The sequence below is a fragment of the Atractosteus spatula genome, chromosome 7 (genome assembly GCF_055471065.1).
Source record: "Atractosteus spatula isolate fAtrSpa1 chromosome 7, fAtrSpa1.hap1, whole genome shotgun sequence".
Classification (NCBI taxonomy): domain Eukaryota; kingdom Metazoa; phylum Chordata; class Actinopteri; order Semionotiformes; family Lepisosteidae; genus Atractosteus; species Atractosteus spatula.
Window position 1 is genome coordinate 37,024,781 of NC_142712.1, and position 21,335 is coordinate 37,046,115.

General features: G+C 42.6%; 1 protein-coding gene across 1 annotated transcript in view; it reads left to right on the forward strand.

The window, feature by feature from the left end:
- The window catches only part of plxna2 (plexin A2), a 226,167-nt gene that overhangs the window by 135,310 nt on the left and 69,522 nt on the right, over positions 1-21,335 (forward strand). The window contains exons 7-12 of the mRNA XM_088919992.1: positions 398-551; positions 4,774-4,870; positions 8,066-8,180; positions 9,670-9,870; positions 10,805-10,901; positions 11,765-11,955. Coding sequence (XP_088776118.1) covers positions 398-551; positions 4,774-4,870; positions 8,066-8,180; positions 9,670-9,870; positions 10,805-10,901; positions 11,765-11,955 — 855 coding nt within the window. The remainder of the gene's footprint in view (positions 1-397; positions 552-4,773; positions 4,871-8,065; positions 8,181-9,669; positions 9,871-10,804; positions 10,902-11,764; positions 11,956-21,335) is intronic.

A 21,335-nucleotide genomic window follows, 5' to 3' on the forward strand; every position in this document is an offset into this window, starting at 1 on the left:
GATTGCCCAGTATGACCAGGGGTTAGGGTTAGGATTTGTCTCGAATATTCCTGGTTGAGTGACTGACATAAAACCAAATAAGCATGATTAGCAAAGATCTTGTCCTATCTGTCACTATTCTGGTGTTGTTTTTCCAATTAAAATCTCTCTTGTCGTCAATCACACATCAGCATTGGACATCTTTGAAATTCTTTGATGTCTTAATCTGCTGTTAGTTACTGTTCTGCGTAGGCTGCAAGACAGCAAGAAGCTCATAACTCCAGGCCTTGCAGACAAACATGGCCTTATTCACCTTTAGGAAACCAAAGCCCTCTCACGGTGTCAGCTGTAAAAAGTGACACAGTGGCCCCAGAATGCATCATTTTCTCTTTCTTTCATCTCCCTGCCTTCCCTGTAGCTGGTTGTGAGGGTGAGTGATGTCCCTGATCTCTCAGCTGGCATCACCTGCTCTTTTGGGAACCTGACGGAGGTCGAAGGTCAAGTCATCGGAAATGAAATATTATGTGTGTCGCCTTCTTCCAAAGATGTCCCCCTCATACCCACTGACCAAGGTAAGGTTGCCCACGATGGCGAAACTGTCTCCAGAGCTCTTGTCAGACTAAATTTTGTCCTTTTCTGCTTGTTTTCTCCTTTTAAATGTGACCGTGTTTTTATTGTGATCTTCCGTATCTAACCAACACCATGACTCTCAACAGTCAATGTTAATATGATCATGATATTGTCAAGTGCATTAAATTAGACAGTGACAACATAGAGGCATAATAGATTATAATCAGAATATGTAATAAAAAATTATTTATATTGGTGAAAGATGCAAAATAAAATCATGGTAAATGTTTAAATGACCTTGCAAATGTACTCTGGTAAGCTTTCCGAAGGGCTAGCACAGATGTTCCAGGTGAAGCCTTGATAATCAGGGCTTGACGGTGCTTGCTGGTATTTATGGAGCACACAACCTGACATCTTTCTCTGACTTTTATTGCATTAGTACCAGTTAATTGTCTTTTTTTGTCAGTTTCACCCAGATGGCACAGCCTGCCTGCAACATGTGAAAAACAGTCTTCTTTACTGAACGTATTTATAGGCCTCCTGGATCTGTACACCCTGTATGGCACTTTTCCGAGGAAATGTTTTCTGTGAGAACAGTTGCGCTGGGGTCACATGTTCCTGCAGTCTCGGCCCTGCCTGGAAAAAGAAAGAAAAGCCTTTTCACATGCTTGTGTCCTAATGAGCACAGGCAGCCCTTGGCCCAGCCAGTGCAGTGTGCATGCCGAGAGCTGAGCTGACACTTATTAAGTTTAATTGCCTTTTCTGCTCCAAGCCTGCTGACTGTATTAGCAGCCCATATTCTAGTCTTTCCAGGTTATAATAGGGAAAAGTGTGGCTCACCAGGGCAGGCGATGTGAGAAGGTGAGGGGGAGAGGAGCCCAAAAAAGCCTCTTTCTAAGATGGTCACTTGTGAGAATTGTTAAAAAAACAGGATGCACACACGAAACTCTATTGCAATTCATTAAACTGCATTCATGTTTCGGCACATAAAAGCCTTCATTAGGTTTTACAGACACATTTAATGTGACAGAGGCTTTATGTCACTAATCAATTAATGAGCAGAAACATACATTAAAGTTATTCTTCAATCAACAGTCAGGTAATGAGTTAATGATATGAACTTAAACATGCACAAACACCATAAATTGAAACTACAGTAGGAGCCCAGCGCTGCAAGGTAGCAATGCTAACCACTGCACCACCATGCCACCCTATACTGTATATGTGGATATACTGTGGTAGTGGTTGTACCTGGAAACTGTAGCACTGTTGAGGTGTCTGAGAAATACTCACTGCTGTACACCAAGCTTTACTCTTGGAACAATATAGCAGTGTACAGTGAAATCATATTAAAATCATAGCACAAACAAGGCAAAAAATGAATTTCCCATTAGATGGAGCAAAAACTCAAACTGGGAGACAACCGAGACAAGGCTGGAAAGATAAGGAAAAACCAAAACATATAATGAGAGGTTTCTCAACCAGCTGGAACAGATGTACCTGTACCACACTGGAGAGAAATAGGCTAAATTTGTTCTGAAAGTATGTTTGGGAAGGTGAAGGAAAGGAAAGTTAATTCTACACAAAAAATCATCTCAAAGCCACAGCTGTTGTTGGCAGTGCGATTAGTGCTCACCAGCTGCTGGGGCACCCTGGGAAATGTCAGTGCATTGTGTTTTGTAATCCTCAGCTCTTTCTCTCTGGTCCTGTGAGACTGGCTGAAATCAGTGGCGGTTGTACTTAGTTGCCTACTTGATAAAAAAATGGAAATACGATCTACACTACGTACTTTCACAAAATAAACCTGTACTGTTTCCCCTGACGTGAGTGTCTGGGATACAGTGTGGTGTGTGTTAGGCCTCAGGGCCTATAGTGCTCTGAACTGGACAGCTGGACAGCTCTTCAGGAACCCAGGGATGGAGATGGAAAGAAGCAGTTCTAAATTCCCTTGGGGGTGGCTATGGGCAGGACTCTGATTGAACTAGGCAAGACTACTGCTGCCTTCCTACTATAGCCAGGAAAACAGCTATTCAATCACACTGACCAACCCCACAGGCCTGAGCAGGCAAAGAGTCACATCACAAAATGTGATTACAAAAGAGTCACCCTTTTTCTCTTCTCTTTGCTCAGCTCAGTGAGACACATTTTTGTTTCTGAACCAAAATATATCCTGAATTGTTGCTAATGTAAATTTACTGAGAGCAGGAGGATTCTAGAACCCGCAGGGAACAGCACAGCAAGACAAACAACTGTTCGACAAGACATACTTGTTTACAAGCTGCTTTTCATGCACATGTCAGAGCACAAAAGATCAGTGTGCTCACACTGGCAGTGTGTAGGCATTGCTAGCCAGGTTGGCACCTGCCGGAAGTACTGTACATTTAAAGTTTACAGCCTCCACTTGCCCACCCCCCTCTTTTTTTAGCAATTGTTCTAGATAACACAACAACGCAAAAAAAGAGGACCTGTCCTTCGGATGAGACCTGAAATTGATATTGTGACAACTTGGGCATTAAAGATCCCACAATGATAACGAAAGTAAGGGTGTTAACCCTGGTGGTCTAGGTAAATTCCACTGGGCTGCACAGTCTGGCCTACCTAAATTCCCCCTTAATTTAGGTGGTGAGGCCAACTAATCTGTTGTGAAGTAGGATTGCTGGCGCAGAATACCTACCATACAGTACATCACCCAGGTGGGCTGTATGTCACTGGTGGGCAAAGTGGGTCCTCTCCTGTACATGTAGTAAATCACTCCTGGACTCAATGGGGTGAAAAGTGCTCTATGAGGAACTATTTTATTATTAGTAACTCTTGCTGTAATTTGTAAAGATAAAGTGGGTTCCTTCTGCATTGCACAGACAGAGCTTTTATCACAGTAAAAGGTATAGTCTTGACCATTTGTCCACAGCAGCATTCCTAACCATAACCCCGGAGCGCAGGATTGCTCGAATTCAGCTTTACTACTGGTGCAGGAGAGCGGCCAGCCTCTCCCAGAGAGACAGAGGCAGTCTGAGAAGAGTCTGCAGAGCATGACATCAGAGGCCTGTCTGATCAAACACTGTCACGAACCACAGCTCACAGCGACAATGCACGGAAGCGTAACTAAATTCATCTGAACAAACAGTGTCACGGCCTATATAGTGCATCAGCGAACAGTGCTGCAGTGAGATAGCTGGAGACATTCACATGCTTCGATTACAGTAACAAAGTGCGGAGACAAAGCGTTACAGTGTCTCCCGAATACGCAGAGGTACGATACCACAGCTTACACGAAGATCATTGGAAAAGCAGCAGACAATTGGGCTGCCTAAAGAAATACTAGATTACAGAGCGATTTACGACGGGCAGCTGAATTCACCCAAGGGATTATCTGTCTTAATATTGTAGTAAACAGCAGTTTACAGCAAGAATGAAGAATGGATATACAAGCTTATCTGGACACATGTTCTCATAATTCTATGTGAATATCTGATCAACAACAGACGCATTGCCAAAGTATGCTGTTCTCAGTCGCTTTCTTTGGGACAAGTGAATAAGCAAATGGGCAGCTCAGAGATGACAGTTGCAGAAACAGAGAAGCTTATTACAGTATATGGTTGTTTCTGATTCACTCCCGGTGTAAAATGATGCCACAATTCTTCATTCTTTCACATATCTAGCAAATGGTAGGCCTGGGATTGGGAGAGTGTCAAGTTTCTGGGCTTTCTGTGCCACATGAGGCTCCTGAGGTACACACCACACTTCCAGCTGGACAGTAGTGATAGCCCCAGAGAGAGCTGGGCCTCAAGACCTCATGCTCCCAGACTTGTTGTTCTGCGCCATTGTCCTGTCTTTCATTGTCCTTCAAGCATACAGGTGTTTTCTTACGATAGCTCTTTAGTCAAGTGGTTTGCAAATTCAATGTGTACATTCTTTTCACTTTGTCATACAGTATCTCAGCAGCGTGTCGGTAACCTGGTAGAAATTGACCTCTTTTGAATGATTAATTACATATTAACACAAGTAGGGTTGTTCTCATATTTAAATGCGCCATTAATTCACAATTGTTATTAATAGCTTAGCTGTTATGCATTTCTAAAGAGTCATTTGGAGCCCATGAACTGAAAGGTATCGTTTGATGAAAATGGCTGCTCTTTTATCCCAGGTGAATGCACTCAAATCTGGTCTGTGTTTTGGCATCCATGCTTTTAGCAGTGCAGTTTATTCTTTCGTGCCTTCTTTCAGACTGGTTTGGAGTTGAGCTGCGCTTGAATTCCCGAGAGACGGGCCAGATGTTGACCAGCACCGAGTTCAAATTCTACAACTGCAGCGTCCACCAGCTGTGAGTGTCCTGAGTCTCCTGAGATCCTCCCCTCCTCCACTGCCCCTAGCTCAGTGCAGCTGCCAGTGCCAATTCTCAGTGAACACCCTAATTGCACTGTGATACAATTAGGAAACTATCTGTAATGGTAATTCTTCTTTCTTTCATGGACAAGTTTCCCCTGGGCACTTTGCAGCATGAAAACCCCAAATAGGACAGAATTAATTACAGGAGTCTTGTGCAAACAAGACAGGCAGAAGGCCTAGATTAACCTGCAGACAGCTCTCTGTAATTAGGCAAAGCTGTCCTGACCCGTTTTCGATGTTTTTTTTTATTAATTATTTTTCTTCCAAATTAAAATTTTGGATTTGGGTATAATTGAATAGCAGAATTATTCTCTTTTTTGGTTGCCATTTACCGGTCTTGACTCTCATGAGATCGCACAGGGACATTTATACATCTTGCGAGCCAAGTCTCCAGTTCTCGCCGCAGTCGGTTTTGTTTCCTTGCCTCAGTACCACAGAGCATCAAGCACATGTATGTTTTGCTGTGTTGTTGTTTTTCATTTAAACCCCATACGTGGTATCTGGGTAGGTACACGGAAACTGCTTTCTGCCTGTGGCAAACCTGAAACCTGCACTTCTACAGCGGCAAATCCCAGGAGGTGTCTGGGGAGCAACCATCTGCTATCAGTACATTTGAGATGTCAGCCTGGTGCAGTATGGACAGTGTGTGCTCCATAGCTCTTGAGCATAGGTTCTTTAGCCCAGGGTGACACACTGTACAGTTGTGGGGACTAGAGGAAGTGGTTAAAAAGATTTCTTGAAAAAAATCTCTCTCTATGCCTTTAGATTACCAAATTATTTATTTTTCCTTTTCTATTTATGTGTTTTGCCTTATTTTATTTTTAAGCACTTCCAGCTATAGAATGTATCATTTTCAATCAAAAATGTTTCTCTGAACATGCTTCTCATTGCAAGGAGGGTATGAGGAACCAAATCTAACTTTTATTTTTGTTGAACTTGCAAACCAAAACCTCCCATTTCATATAACAAGCTAGAACCAGTTGGCTTCATTACAATCTGTACATTCAACTTTTGACTGAAGGAGTCTTTAGGTGTCTGAATAATTTGTACCCTAGCCTATACCTGCAGGAATTACAGAGCTGAAATTGAAACACTGCCACCTAGTGGCATTGTTATTGTGTGAGGCTTCATTTGTGCTAAAAGCCACCATTTCTCTGATGTCGACGGCCTCAATAATGAAGACTAGCAGTACTGTAGCTCTCCAAGCTTACACCTCCTGGTCTATTATAGCAGAGCAGTGATAGCTAGAAGCATGAGAGGAAGAGAGTGCTGTTTAAAACAGAATGTCTCTCCCTTGGTGGGATGGACTAATTTCCAAGATTATCCGTAGAGTGCCAATACAGTGACAAGTCATTTTCCCTCTTTAACTTGGTTAAGCATTTGGCAGCTTTACCTCATGGTGCCTTAAATCCCTTAAATGACTCACGTATTCCTGTTAAAAACTGTTAACATTCTAAAAAGGGGCATAGTGATAAGCATCCACAGTTGTAAATCTGTTAGAAACAATCAAGCCCAAAACTCAGCTCAATGCTGTTCTAGCAGAGAATATTAACATATGTCCTTGCTTTGTTAGAAATTCTTGTGCAGATCTGTGTTTTTGTTTGACAGTGCATATGTATAAAAGGAGCCCCCTGCTCTCTGTGTATTAATATTTCAGCATAGAAACTGATATATAATTTATTCAGAATGTAAAACATTGTAAAAGTATAAAGAAGCAATCTAGTGTCAGGTTTCTCTAAGTGTATTTTATTCCGTAACACTTTTTTGCAATTGACAACCATTCCCAAGTAATTATAAATTGTAAAGAGGCACGTCATTTCCTGCTGAATTAATATTGTCATAGTGTTAAGTAAATGTGTACTCATGACGTATTTAACAATATTTAAACTCTCAATCCTGTATCAGTGTAAATTAATCATAATCTTTCAACTGTGACCGTGTTTTTTTTTTTGCTGTGACCTGCTGACAGCAGTGCACACAAAACGAGCTGATTCCGCACTTTTCCAGATAGGCAGCTTCTAGGACTGTATTGGCTGACATCTAGTTCCAAGCCCCCTGGCGATCTCCAAACAGTGCCAGGGTGGAGCAGGTCTGAAGAGATGGAGCTGCGTATGACCTGGGGGATCGGTGCACTCACTTGTCAATCTTCATTAATGAAGCTTGCTGCCCAGAACCCGACCTTGCCCTGGGGAGATCTCAGTGCCTATTGCATAGGCAGGCATGCGCACTGATGCACACATGCACTGCAACTAACAGCACATTCAGTCTAATGGCAAGCAGTAGACTAACAGTAGACATTGCAAGTGATCGCAAGATGTGGGCATGGGTAACGCTTACTGGAGTTCAGTATTTATTCAGCTTATTTTTTTAGCTTCCAGCATGCTCTCTTCAGGTTTCATCTATTTTAATGGCTTACTGTACATCTTTGTAATTCCTTGATTTTAAAGGGCCAAGAAATTAAACTTTTCTCTCTTTTGTTCCTCTTTTTTGCCGTTTCTGACATTTTGCCAGCCACTTTATCACCCTTCAAATCACAACTGGCCACCCACTGAAGCTCAGCAGGTGTGAGCCTGGTTAGTACCTGGATGGGAGACCTCCTGGGAAAGCTAAGGTTGCTGCTGGAAGATGTGTTGGCGGGGCCAGTAGCGGGCACTCACCTTGCAGATTGTATGGATCTTTATGCCCCAGTATAGTGATGGGGACACTGTACTGTAAAAAAGGTGCCATCTTTTGGGTGAGACATATTACCAAGGTCCCAACTCTCCAAGGTCATTAAAAATCCCAGGTTGTTTCTTGAAAAAAGTAGGAATATAACCCCAGTTTTCTGGCCAAATTTCCCCCTGACATTTACCATTTTTGACATCCTAATAACCTCTATCTCTGAACTGGCTTCATCACTCTCTCCTCCTCCCCACTAATAGCTGGTGTGTGGTGAGCGTGCTGGTGCACTTTGGCTGCCGTCGCATCATCCGGGTGGAGCTACAATTTAGTGGTGGTGGAGGGGAGTCCCCATTACCTGTAAAGCGCTTTGAGTGGAGTGTCCGGAAAAGTGCTGTATACAGTAAATGTAAGGATTATTGATTTCAATGCTCTGGGCTAAGAGTCTGCTGTGCTCTGGTTGTCTCTACAGGTGCCTGTCCTGTGTGAACAGTGCCTTCCGCTGCCACTGGTGTAAATACCGCAACCTGTGCACCCACGACCCCTCCAGCTGCTCTTTCCAAGAAGGTCGAGTCAATGCCTCCGAGGTACATACAGTAGCACTTGTGCTGGGTCTGTGCGCTGGTGGAGCTGGAGCTGGAGGCAATGATTCTAGATGGGACTGACCATCATTTTCTGACCAGCTCTGTCTTTTATAAATAAGTGGTATCATCTGTAATGGGATAATATTAATGAAAGTCTCTTTTTAGAATTGTTTACAGATTTGGTTTCTGCCTTTCTAAAATGAAACAAAGCTGTTTTTCCATATTTGGCAATAGATGAATGTCATGCAGATGTCAGTCAATGAAAGAAGTATTTCTTTTTTTCAATAGCACCTACCCATACATAACTTTTCGATGTTTTTATGAAGTGGGGGTGCTTACAAAATCACAGTGCATACAGCAGTACAGCAATAAAATGGACCCATGGAACAGTAGTATAACCAGAAGCATTTCCTCGGTGGGCCAGCACTTGTGCCAGTGCCACCTTCAGTGTGTGGCAAGACGGTGGTGTACAGCTGTATGCGGCTGTTGAAGGTTCACTGTAGTTGTGTGTATGAGTTGTGTGTATGAGCAGTCTCCATCCACAGTTGATGTTCCCCCTGTCTGACTGGTGATGAAAGTAAAAATGCCCAGAGGGGGTGGCCTGAAACCTGTGGCATTTCTGAGTGATCAGATACTTGTTTATACACAAAGTGAAACTCTGTCAGTTCTTATTGTCCGCCACTGTCAACTTTTTCTCTGCAATCAGTAGACATTCTCCCCCCATACCTTCAGTGCTCAGTGCTGTCTATAAGTGTTTTTGAGAGTGTCCACAAATGGGCCGCTGATTTATAATCAGTCTGGAGTAGCAGAGTGAGTTTACCACTTGGCTAGTTTTTAATACAGTGCATTGATCAGTATGAGCTCCTGAAGAGGGCTGAAGAGATGTGACAGGGTTAAATGAGGTCATCCGGAGGGCTTGTGTGTGTGTTGGGGGAGAGGACCCATGCTCTATACAGCACGGAGCAGCTGAACAAGTAAAGCAGGAGTTATGAGCTTCAGTGTTTAATGAAGACATGACATCCTCAATGCGGCATTGGAGCTGCTCTTGGCTCTGTGTGTGTCAGGCTGTTTGCCTGTGTACCATCTACTAGTGCAGACGACTGTCTGTTTATGTGTGTGTCACTGTGAATAGCTGTAGAGTTCAATGTGTCAGGCTTGATTCTGCACACGGCTTTGTCCATCTCAGTCAGCCTATGGCAATGGCTGCTGTCACTGTGGCCTGCTGTGTGAAAACAACACCCAACATATGGAGTGCTGGCCTATTTTATTTATAATAATTTCCTAATTATTGCCTAAAGTTGTAAATGGTTGTGTACAGTGCTTAGCTTTCAGGTGATTATTTGCCTTTATTAAGTTCAAGGGGATCTTTTCTCATACATTTTGTAGCGTTTATTTTTCCCCCACCTTTCCACAAGTGAGGCAAACTTTGCCTTCTCAAAAAAGTGTTTTTGATGTGTTTGTATCTTTATACGCCTCTGTGTTGGTTCTGCAGGACTGCCCTCAGCTGGTCCGGTCGGAGGAGGTTCTCATCCCAGTCGGAGAGGTGAAACCCATCACTCTGAAGGCGCGCAATCTGCCCCAGCCCCAGTCGGGGCAACGGGGGTACGAGTGTGTGCTGCACATCCAGGGCACCAGCCACCGCGTGCCAGCGCTGCGGTTCAACAGCTCCAGTGTGCAGTGCCAGAACAGCTCGGTACGTCAGACATGCCCCCTCAAACACACACATCCTCATCCCTCTGTCGCTGGCTGGCCCAGTAAAATCCCCAATTTAGTGTGTCCTGAGTGGCTCAACCAGTAAACCAGTCTCTCTCGTCCAGACGAGGCTGTTTCAAGTCCTCAGTACCTGCGAGACTGTGACGTGGTCTCTGGTGAGCCAGCCTTGAGCTGGCCTGGGTATCTTGGTCAGCCCAGCTCTCATTAACTTGCACTTGTCAGGACAGAGTTTGCTTTCAAACTAAACAGCACACAGATAATACTAAGCAGATGTATTACACATGCACAGGCATATACTGTAGCAATTCAAAATTCTTTACATACTGTAGCATGCAAGTATTTCAATTCAAAGAACTGACAATGAACTGACTGAATTTTAAGAAGCACATTATTGAAGGTTTCACTGTGCTTTCTTTCTCCTAAACAGTTCAAGACTTCGCTAAAGTTTGACAGTTTCCTTGTTAACAATGGCTTCAGGGTTAATTTTCATAACTTAAAGAAAGTTTGTTGATCTTGTTGGGCTTATGAGCCCCAACCAATTGAGTGCATATCACTCCAGAAGGGAGAGGATTAAGCTATCATGCATTTAATATTCATTTTTTAGTTTATATACAGTATTTCCTTCTTGCAAATTTCTCCATACTGCCAGAATCATGTGTGTTTGTTGTCTGCCTACTCAGCATATTAAAACCTTTCTGAACAGATTCAAGAGCTGTTTTTCAGTGTTGTCACTGGTTTCTTCAGTGGCTGCAGTTTGCTATTCCAGACTGGCTCTTCACTGACAGCTCGACAAGAGTGACAGCAGCAGAAAAGGCAGCCTTGCCTACAACCGAGAGAGTGATTAATATGATAAGGAATGGTGCTGTTGTAATAGAGACAGCAGGTTATTACGGCCCTGTTCTGTCTGCACACAGTATATCTACGAGGGGATGAAGATCAGTGACCTGGCGGTGGACTTCTCCGTGGTCTGGAATGGCAATTTTATCATTGACAATCCCGAGAATATTAAAGGTACTTTTGATATCTTTGAGCAGAGCCCAGTAGCTTTGTAGCATGCATTTAGAATTGATAAACTTGGCAGCTTAAAACCTAAAACTTTCAATTGTTCCATTACAATCCCCAGCTCCCCAGCTGCAGGGTGTTCAAAGAAGCCCCACAGTCTATTTAATTGAGATATTGCCACAGCTTGCACTAATACAGTTTTATTGATATTGCGCTGTTTGAAGATTACCACGTTCTTTTCTCACAAAAGACCATCCAACAATTTATTCCACAGCTGGACACAGAAAAGCATAAATATATATTTACATGTATGGAGAGAAAAAGACTGGAAGTCCAATATATTCTATTGACAAAATAAAAATTACACAACGCCCTGTGTTATCCAGAAAACACATTTTAAAATCTGTTTTAAAGACCAGAAGCAATGATCACATAACAAGGTTGAAAATAAGTAGAAGTCATTCTTGTCTGCTGCTTCTTGATGGACCCCAAGAAGTCTGCTCCCAAAAATGGCTGGCACTTTGTCCTCTAGCCCCACTGCTCCTTATATTGCCTGCTATTTCAGCCTCCTTCGTCCACAATTAGGTCTGTAGTGGTCCTCTTTGTTGAGTTTCTTAATGTTTTTACAAAATTACAGTAAGTAATTGTGTAGTCTCTTGCTGTTTTTTTGTGGTTGCCCTTCTATGAAGTGAGTCAACATCTGCCCTATCCTTCTTATTCTACATAATCACGTTAGGGCAAAAGACAGGACCTGCTTTACAGGAGATTAAGGATATACAGTTGCTCTTAAAGACTGAGGACAAGGTTCAGTGCTTATGGAGAGGAACCCCTGCTGCTCTCTCCTGACCTTTAACCTTGTTCCACTCCCACAGTGCACCTGTACAAGTGTGCCGCCCAGAGGGACAGCTGCGGGATGTGTCTGAAGGCAGAGAGGAAGTTTGAGTGCGGCTGGTGTAGCGGAGAAGGCCGCTGTACCCTCCGCCAGCACTGCCTGCCACATGCCAACCGGTGGCTGGACCTGTCCAGCAAGAATGTGAAGTGCACCAATCCCCGAATCACTGAGGTAGGCAGCAGAGTCTGGGCTAGGAGAACAGGGGGCAGGGAGGGACCATGAGGACCAGAGGATCCCAGCCAGGGAGAAGATGTGGCGATTGGTAAAAGGGGTACACAGTGCACTACATAGTGTAGGCCAATGTCCACAGGCCTGCATGAATAGAGACTTCAATCCTGATGGGCCACAGAGGAAACTCTTCTTTAAACTGTTTCCAGGAGATGATTCCTGTTCACGTGAGCATAGCCAAGACACTCAGGTATCCACGTACGATAAGAATTTAACACAATGTCTGAGAGTTGTATCTTATTCAAGCTTCCGTAATAGTATTTCCAGTTGTTTAGTGTCAGGCAAAAAGCTTGAACTATCCAACCAAAGCATAGTTTAAAGTGGTATATTCATAGTTGGCAGTATGGAAGAAATCCGTTGAAGATAATATCGGCCATTAACTCTCTCCACGTTAAAAAATGCATTCCTCTCCATTAAGAAAAGCTACACTGTTTTGTATTAAAAGGCAGAGCTTTTTATCTACAGACACTCAGATTGTTTTACTTTTAGTTGGCATTTTAATGAGGCTGTGGGAGGGTCCCCTGGGTTGTGGCCCTGTAGCTGCCTACAGTAATATCAGTGTGGATTGTGTTTCTGTGGGCTTTAAATCAATAAGGAAATAAGGCATATGGTGTTTGTTTTCATACTGGAGTGGATCCATGTGGGTGGACGTGGATGAGTAATTTGTGCATTCACCTCCAGCAGGATTACAAGGGCACCGGTTTGATTGCTGCTATAGGGCAAAGCCTAAATCATCCCCTTCACCCTTCTGTTCTTCCTGCACTCTCACTTCTACCCTCTCCTCTCTTCCCTCTCCCTTCCTCTGTCTACCCTCTCTTCCCTCTCCACTCCTTCCCCTTCCCAATTCTCTCCCCTTCCTTCTCCTTTCTCTTCCTGTCTCTCTCTCCTTTCGCCTCACCCCTCCTTTCCCGTGGCAGCGAGCATGAGCTCCTCTGTTGGTGATATGATTGAATATTCACTTCAAAGCAGAAAGAATGTTTAAAACATGTTCCTTTCTCTACCATTTTGCAGCTGATGATCTTGAACAATGAAGACCGATAGTGCTTTGCATATGTGACCTGCTCTTTGAGGCTCGTTCTCAATATCGACTTGTTAATCTCGCCCACAGTCTCTAGAAGGCAACTTTAAAAGAGCCCCATCTGAATATTTATATACATTGCTTCGGTGGATGTGGCCTTTTAGTTATGATATTTGTGAGTAGAAAGAGAAATCTGAAACAATCTTAGGAATTAACTACAAGAGCTTGATGTTAGGAGATTGACACATATACTTGCATTGTTCTTATCTCCTGGAAAGATCCCAGATTAATAGGCAAAGAAATAATAGACATACTGTATACAATTATAGTATAATGTTTGAAAGAAACACCATGGTATTGACCTATAAGTGTAATTGTCAACAATGTTGTATTGTATTTAAAAGGATTTTTTTTTATTTGTGAGCCCCTCTACTACAATGGATTCCTGGGTTGGAAAAGTTTTATAAGTAACAAAGACAAACTTTTTGTGCACCATAAAGGTCTGAATTTGTCTTTCCACGTAGTTTCAATTCACTCCCAGTGTAATAGCTGTTTTTACACACTCCCTTACTCTCTTGCAAGAGCCTCTATTGATGTTGCTATTCCTAACTCCGGTCTCGGAAAGAAGAGTCGCCTGTATTGATTTGTACAGCAGCGGGATCCGCATTCAGCATTCTCTGAGTGGCATCTACCGTCCACACAGTAAAGTAATGCCACTGCCACACAACAGGAAATCTTTCTAACTGACATGGCTCGCCCATCTTAGTGCTAAAAAAGTTTTCTTATTTGCTCGTTTCCCTCAGGTGCTCAAGCCTGTCTAAGGCCTTATTTAGTTATTTCGTAACGCACTGCTACACTGTGTTTAACCCCAGACCCCGTAACTATTGATTGATTTGTGACAGCAGAGAAACAAATAAATGCAAAACATGAATAAATAACACCGGTCATTCGGCTCTTTCTGCCCCTGAATGAGCCCTGGTGCACACATGCTAATTAAAAACGGAAGCAAATGAGTTCCTAATTGATTTTCTGGTGTAAGCAGAAAGCCAGGTTAAAGTACTAAATGAAGCGTTTCTCTCTTTCCCTCTCTCTCTGCCTCTGCCCTCCTGTCGAGTTCAGTTGATTTCAGACAAGGGGCTTGTCTGTACCACAAGCATGGCTCATGCAGACGAGTAGATACAAAATTAAAACCCCCCAACAAAATGGCCGACGTGCAAGACAAATGTGTGAAGCAGGCTGAGATAAATAGCCAGACTTTCACCTCTCACTCATATTCCCACTCCTCCCTGCAACCCTCCCTCTCTCCATCATTTTCCTTTTCTCTCATCTTCCCACTCCATCCTTCTCTCTCTTGCCCTCCCTCCAGGCAGCTCTTCACCTGTCCATCCTCCTTCTGTTGCGCCATCTCCCTCCCTCTTCGTTTCTTCCTCAAGTTCTCATTCTTCTCATTCTTCACTGGCACCACAAGTGGAACAGTTTTGCCAAAGATACAGTGAAAGTGATTAAAAACACACAATTGGCGTTACTTCTTATACTCATTGGTTGTGTTCTTAATACTTTTCAGTAGATCTAAAAATTGCACCCTTCACATGCAGAACAAGAGGCCAATGCTGGTGCAGTAGTTTCCTGCAAGGTGTATATTTCTATGGCTGGATGCCACAGATCCTGCAGCTATTTGTGTTCCATTGTTCTTCCAAAAACCATTAGTCATTCTGCCTGGTTCTGGAGAAGGAGGCTCTGTCTGTCTCTCCTTTCCAGTGTCATGTTCTTACCGCATTCCCTCCATCAGCTCAGTCCCGGCCCATGCCCTTCTTCAAACCTGCCTTACTGTTCTGCAAGGCTGTGCATCGCAGATTTCCGCCGTCCCATTTCTTCCTGCAGATTAATTCTACTAAGAACGTTTATCAGGCAGTGTCTTGTCAATTTACATTACTGCCCTCCCCAGCCATGAAAGCGAAGAAACCGCATTAGAAGATATAGCAAATTCCCACATGAAGATAGATCAGTGGTAAGAATAGCACATGATAATTAATTTAATGATAGAAGCTGACTGTTCTGTCATTACAGAGGTAATGTACACTGCCATCTGAACCACATCAGAATTTTTGATTATATATATATTTGCTTCTTTGCTAAATATTCCCAACAATGTATATTCTGTAATTCAATTTGCATTCTCCTTGTTATTTAATGTTGGACACAACTGTTCGCCTGCACAGAACCATGGAAAGGCCACAGCCATTGACAGGCTCCTTTGAAACAGTTTACAGCCACCCTTGTGCTCATTAGCACTGATATTCAGATGGTTTCCACTGTGCGAAAGCTGCACAGAGCTGGCATTGGCCACTGATCACTGGTCCTCCCGCAGAGTGGTAAGGTGAGGCTGGAGATGGTAGAGGGAATGAGAGAGCAGAGCTGGCACAGAGCTGTGGGCAAGGGCTGTAGCTCATCCCTGTTGCTTAATGTCTTTGGCACGGGGAAGCTACTTCATGGATCCCTTGGTTTTCCAGAGGAGCCAGATTAGAATTTCACAGCTGCAGCCCTGCCGCTGCCCTGCACTGGAGCTTGCCAGCGCTGTTGCAGAGCTCCCAGGAGACACCCTCGCTAATGGTCCTCACTGTTCCCTATCAGGGCTGGTGATCAGCGCTGAGAGTTTATGATGTGTGAAATCTCATTCATGGGCACCATAGCAAGAAAACCAGCCATTTGCCAGGCGCTGAGGGTTAGCCTCTTCACGGAGTGGAAAGTGTCTTGTTTCTCTGTGCCTCCGCATTTCTATGTCCTCCTGAAACAGAAACAGCCTTCCATATCTGCTGCTGGTATGACTGTAGTTGTAAATCCGTGTGGAACATGTAAGCATGAGTTAGGTTACAAACTATAGTTTTATTTCAGTTTAAATTTAAACTGTGTTTTGCTTCACTTCAGAGTTGAGAGGTTCCTGATACATATCTTAAACAGTGCAAAACATTGAAAGAGGGCTGTTTTATCACAACATTCACACTGAACAAACAAAAGCATAAAGACTTAAGGAGTTACTTCTCTCCTCCAGGGACAGTAAGACAGCGAGGACAGAGGGATGCACAGTCCTGTAATCCTGTCTCTGTTCATTTCAGGGATGGGCAGGGAAGGGTTAGGGCCAGGACACAGCAGACGGAGGGCCTGACAGACATGGGCACATTTTTTAAATTGACTTTGACTTACAAATAACCTTGAACATCTGTTTGGCGTCAGTATTGAAAATGTATATTGGTGTCGAGTTCACAATTCCACAAACCTAATACAAGAATTTTCATTATTTTTTGTAAATACTACCTTATAGATCGAAGGATAGAGACCGATGTTTGGAGTGTTTTATTTAGGTGCGGAAGAGTGACACTTTCCTTTTACTTTCCTGGGTCGCATGTCTTTCTTCAGCATCTATTTTTAAAACCCATCGCTTGAAAGCGGCACAGAATTTCCCCTGAGGGCTCAGGGGAAACTAAAAACTCCGTTTGTATATGTTTTTGTTATGTAAACAGTGGAATTATTTTTATTAATAAAAGAAACTAAATAATTTATTACATTTCTCCTTTATGTCACCGTAAGCCGATTTGTCTACATGACTGTTGCATTTGTGTGATATGTATTTATGAAATGATGACTGTAATAAATATTTAATATTTCTATTAAATACCGCTTTTCATAAAGAAACATGAATATTAAAGACCCATAAACCCCAAAAGAGCAAGGAGTCACATCAAATGAAGCTGGCAATACAATATGGATCTGCTTTGGCTAGGCACGCAGTCTGTAAGATCTCTCGGTCTTCTGAACAGCTGGAGTGTGTTCTGCGTGTGGGTGTGCTTGTCTGGAAGCACTCTTAAACTCAGGTTTTTATTTTTTATGTAACACAAAATGTTCTATAGAGTGGGGGGAATAGGTCGTAACTTTTCTCATTCAGCTAACCTAAGGCAAAAGAGTTCAGCAGTGAGTCAGCATTTGCACGCTGTTCTAATCTTCCAGTAATGTGTGGCAGGTGCACACACTGTAAAACTGCCCTGTGCAGATGTCTCAGCGTGCCTGACTCCATCTGACAGATTTCAGCTTATCAGGCTAATGGATGGAAGCCAGCATCAAATTTTCATTTTAGTTTGGATGCAGTTGAAGTCAGTTGTTGTTTGTCAATAAGCTTCTCCATGAGAGAAGGAGGGATCTTTGTATATAGAATAAAGTAATCTTGTTTGTGCTGAAACCCGTCCATTTCACTAATGTATTAGGTGTAATGCATGCTATTTGTCGAACTACTGTATGCTGTTCTATCAGTGACATCACTTTACTGAAATTGATTTTTATTTATTGAACACTCATCCACCCAAGCAGATGATTATGATTCCTAGCCTTGAAGTAAGGCATATTAAACCTTACAACCTCATTCTAGCCCCATTTCCATTCTTCTTTTCATTTCTTTATGTATAGTATGAGCAGATTTATAATTACATACACACATTTTATATGAATGCATTGATTAGTCGATTAAACTGAAGTTTCAGCACCTGTCATTGCAAGACCCAGCATGACTAGAAAGAATGGCCCGCTAAGCTGTACAGTATTGTATAATTTGCTTCGTATGACAGATTTTAATTTGCAGGGGTTGCAGTTCTGACTGCCTGCTCTGGAAGCTATACTGGAAGCCCTGCTAACAGGGGTTGCAATTAGTAATTCTAATTAAGGCAAGAGAGCTTCTGCTGACACTTGGTCCTGTGCCTCATCAGTGGGACGAGGGCAGCCTGTGCCCTGCTGTGTGGGTACACCCTGGCAGGAGGCGAGCCACACGCAGCTCAGGCACCCCATGAACAAGGCGGAAGACTGTCAGGAGAGTCCAGCTTTTCACTGCATCGTCAGATTAGATGGTAGGAAGAGAAGGAGAAAATGCCAATCAAAACTCAGCGTGGTGTGATCCTAGATATGTTTGTTTGTGAGATTCATTAATTTAACATTAGACAGTACTAACAGCTGAAGGGAGCAGGTGTCGTAGAGAGTTATGGCATCTTTAACAATTAGGTTTGAGTATAGCAATGTGTCAGCAACTTAAGGGGAGAGAATTAAATAGAGAGAGACAGAGATCTTAGTTTTGGATTACCATCGCTGCTGTTATCACTGTTCAGGATGGGGCCTGGCCCAACCGATCTCAGCTTCACCTCCAACAGCATTTGACAGTGTGAGGGGTATAACTTCGGTTCTCCCTGCATTTCCGGCCCCGAGATGTGTGGGCTGAAGCGACTGGGAGTTGAACATCTGTGCCATCCCCTCCGTGCCATATATGAAAGCCTCTCACTAATGGGTGGACAAGTTTTATTTGCCCCCTGTGTGCCAGCCGCTGCCATCATGGGGCTGAAGCTCAGCCAAGCAAACTGACAGAAAGAGAGTTCCACACTTTCCATATAGGAAAAGGGCCTGAGAAGAAAATGTTGATGAATAAATCATGGCAGAGTGATAAAATTGCAGTTGCAGTCCTAAAATACAACATTAAGATGACAGTCACTCTGCTTTCTAGCTAAGTGGGAGGCTCAGGTAGGGCTCTGCTCTCTGGTAGTAACTGTTCTAAAGAGCAGGACAGTGTAAGTGTCTGTGAGACTTATCCAGCTTTTTTCTGTGTCTTCCTCTTGTTTCTCATCACTTTCCCTTCATGCCCATCGCGTTGTCCAGCTCTTCCACTCTCTACCTGTCAGTTCCACTCATTTTCTCAGTCCCACTCAGACCTGTTATTCCAGTGGCACTCTGTCTCCTAACCTCTGCCTGTGTCTCTCCCAGTATTACACTTTTCATGAAGACGGCAGAGCTAGATGTCTGAGATTTGTTTTATTAAATGTCTGCTCCTGGAAAACACTCAGATTAGGTACTCTGGTTATTCAGTTGCAATGTACTGTAGCTGCAAAAGATACAGCTTTCTTGGGCTTCGGCTCTCATACAGACATGTAGTATATACTGTATCTGATTCTTCCAGAGCCCTATCAGTAGTCTATGCACTCTGTTTTCTGATAGTGTTTTGTTGAAGATGTTTGTCTGGGTGTTGGGGGGAGGGGTGCTTAAAGCCTAGAATATCAACTAGGGAAGAGTATCAATTTCCAACTGAAGTCTTATTCATTAATGAATATTCTACAGAAGGAGAAAGAGAAACTAAAGCTTACAAAGTCATTTGATTTTTAGTGGTTAATTGTTCTGAGATTCTTCTCAACCAGCCATTTCTTCAAGGAAACCAAATTTTCTGCTTTAACAACACAGCTGGGTAGTTTAGGCCATAGTTCCACAAAATCTTCTGTGTAGAGTTACCTCCTGGTCTTAGTTCTAACTGCACCTCCCTGTTTGTTCTAGTTGCGTCCTCATGTGCATGCGTATCTGTTGGTTCTGAAGAAGTCCAATGGGATGACAATTATTGCTGTTGCTTTGTGAAACATTTTCAAGTCTACCTAATAAATCAATTAGAATAGTTTATTAAGCCAGATCTGTTAGAATCCATGTTGCACATTTCCCTCCTGTCCTGACAGTACGGTAGGCCAATATAATCATTGATGGCCATGACCACCCCTTGTACAGTGAGTTTGCACTCCTTATGTCTGGGTGTTGATTTACACTTCCTAGATTTAAAAGCATTAGAACTAAGTTATCTTTTATTCCCACAGCGTTTAACCTGCTTAATGTGGACAATTGGTTGTATCTTTTACTTCATATATTTTTTCTGTCTCATTATACATGTATGTCTCTTTGTAAATGGGTTCATTTCATCTTCTGTTAAATGTTTTGTGTATTGTATTCTGTCTTTTACCTGCCTGCCAAGCAAATTTTCCATCTGGACAATAAAAGGAAGTAAATAAGGTATCATACAGGTGATCTTCTAATTTACTTATAACTGTTGTTAGAAATTACCTTATATGTAATAAAAGTGAGATTTATTGGTCTATGATTACATGGTTCATTGGTGTCTCACTTTTTATTGGTGCCACATTAAGAATTTCCTAATCAATTAAACACTCCTGAGTTGTTGTTGGAGGTTTGTCTATGTTACATATCTCATCTACTTAAGTACACTCACTAGAAAGACATCAGGTCATGGAGTTTTGCTTATTATAAGAGCTTCTAACTAAGTGTAATGTTTGGAGGTTAGTGTTGAATTGTACATTTTAAGCATTCATGTTTACATAAGTCTCCCCCTTTGTGTAAAGATCAGACACTGGATTGGAAAAACAGTTACGGGCACAGCTGTGACACACCTCGGACTAGAAGCCAAAAGACTGGTCCACTGTTGAACAGAGATGGAAATCTGTTGTGAGTCATGGAGTAGTGGCGTTACAAAAAGCCTTTGAAGTCTTATTATTATGTAGTAGAAATTATCTCTGTGATTTGTGTTCTGTACAGCAGCCTGAGACCATAAACAGGTTAATCAGCTTTTATAGGTATCTTTAAATCACTATATTTTTAATCTGAGCCAAATAACTTGTATAAAATGCAAGGCTCTACATTACAGTCTATACAGCCTGAAACATTGAAATGCATCATTAAGAAGTTCTAATTATACAGCATAATCCTAAAGATAGAGACTAAATTGGGTCCTGAGAAGCCAGAATCTGGTCAGTGATGGTGCAGGGCTAAGGCTTATGTGTATCTGCATAGGAATGAGCAGGCCTGAGAGAGCAGTGAGGATGAGAGGGGACCAGAAACAATGACAGCTTATAGACATAATGAGACAAGATGAAGGGAGCAGGAGGGATGAGGTTTGGTTGGATCTTAAATCTGTGCTCAGAGGAGAGGTGGCATGAGAAAAGCAAGGAGTGAATACTAAGTGAGGTGTGGAGTTAATTAAGAGCTAGAGTGAAACAAAATACTGAAGACCTTGTAGCCAGTTGCCTATGACTGTCATAGAGAGTTCTTTCTAAGAGTGTGTAATTGCTGTGTTCCTTCAAATTATTCAAAGAAATTTGGTTTTTGTTTTTAGCCTTTTAGCTCGGGGAAATTGTGCTTCTTTTCTGGATGTCTCAGCAGTGTAACTGCTGCCACTACTGAAAGTAGCCACATGCAATGTTGAAAAATGAATGTTCCCACCATTATGTAAGCTAAATAAAATAAACAGTGGCTGGCATTTCCAGGCTGTTATTCTTGGCTGCTTTGCTTCTCCACAGTCTGGGTGTCAGTCTTAAGCCTGTATGGATTAGTTACACCAGGGAGGATATTTCTTTGAGGTTTCCTACCGATTAGTTTATAGAGAGCGCTTCTTGAGTGCTTAATGTAGGTCAGGGTTATTTTTATTTTTTTTTCTGTTTCCAACAATCCA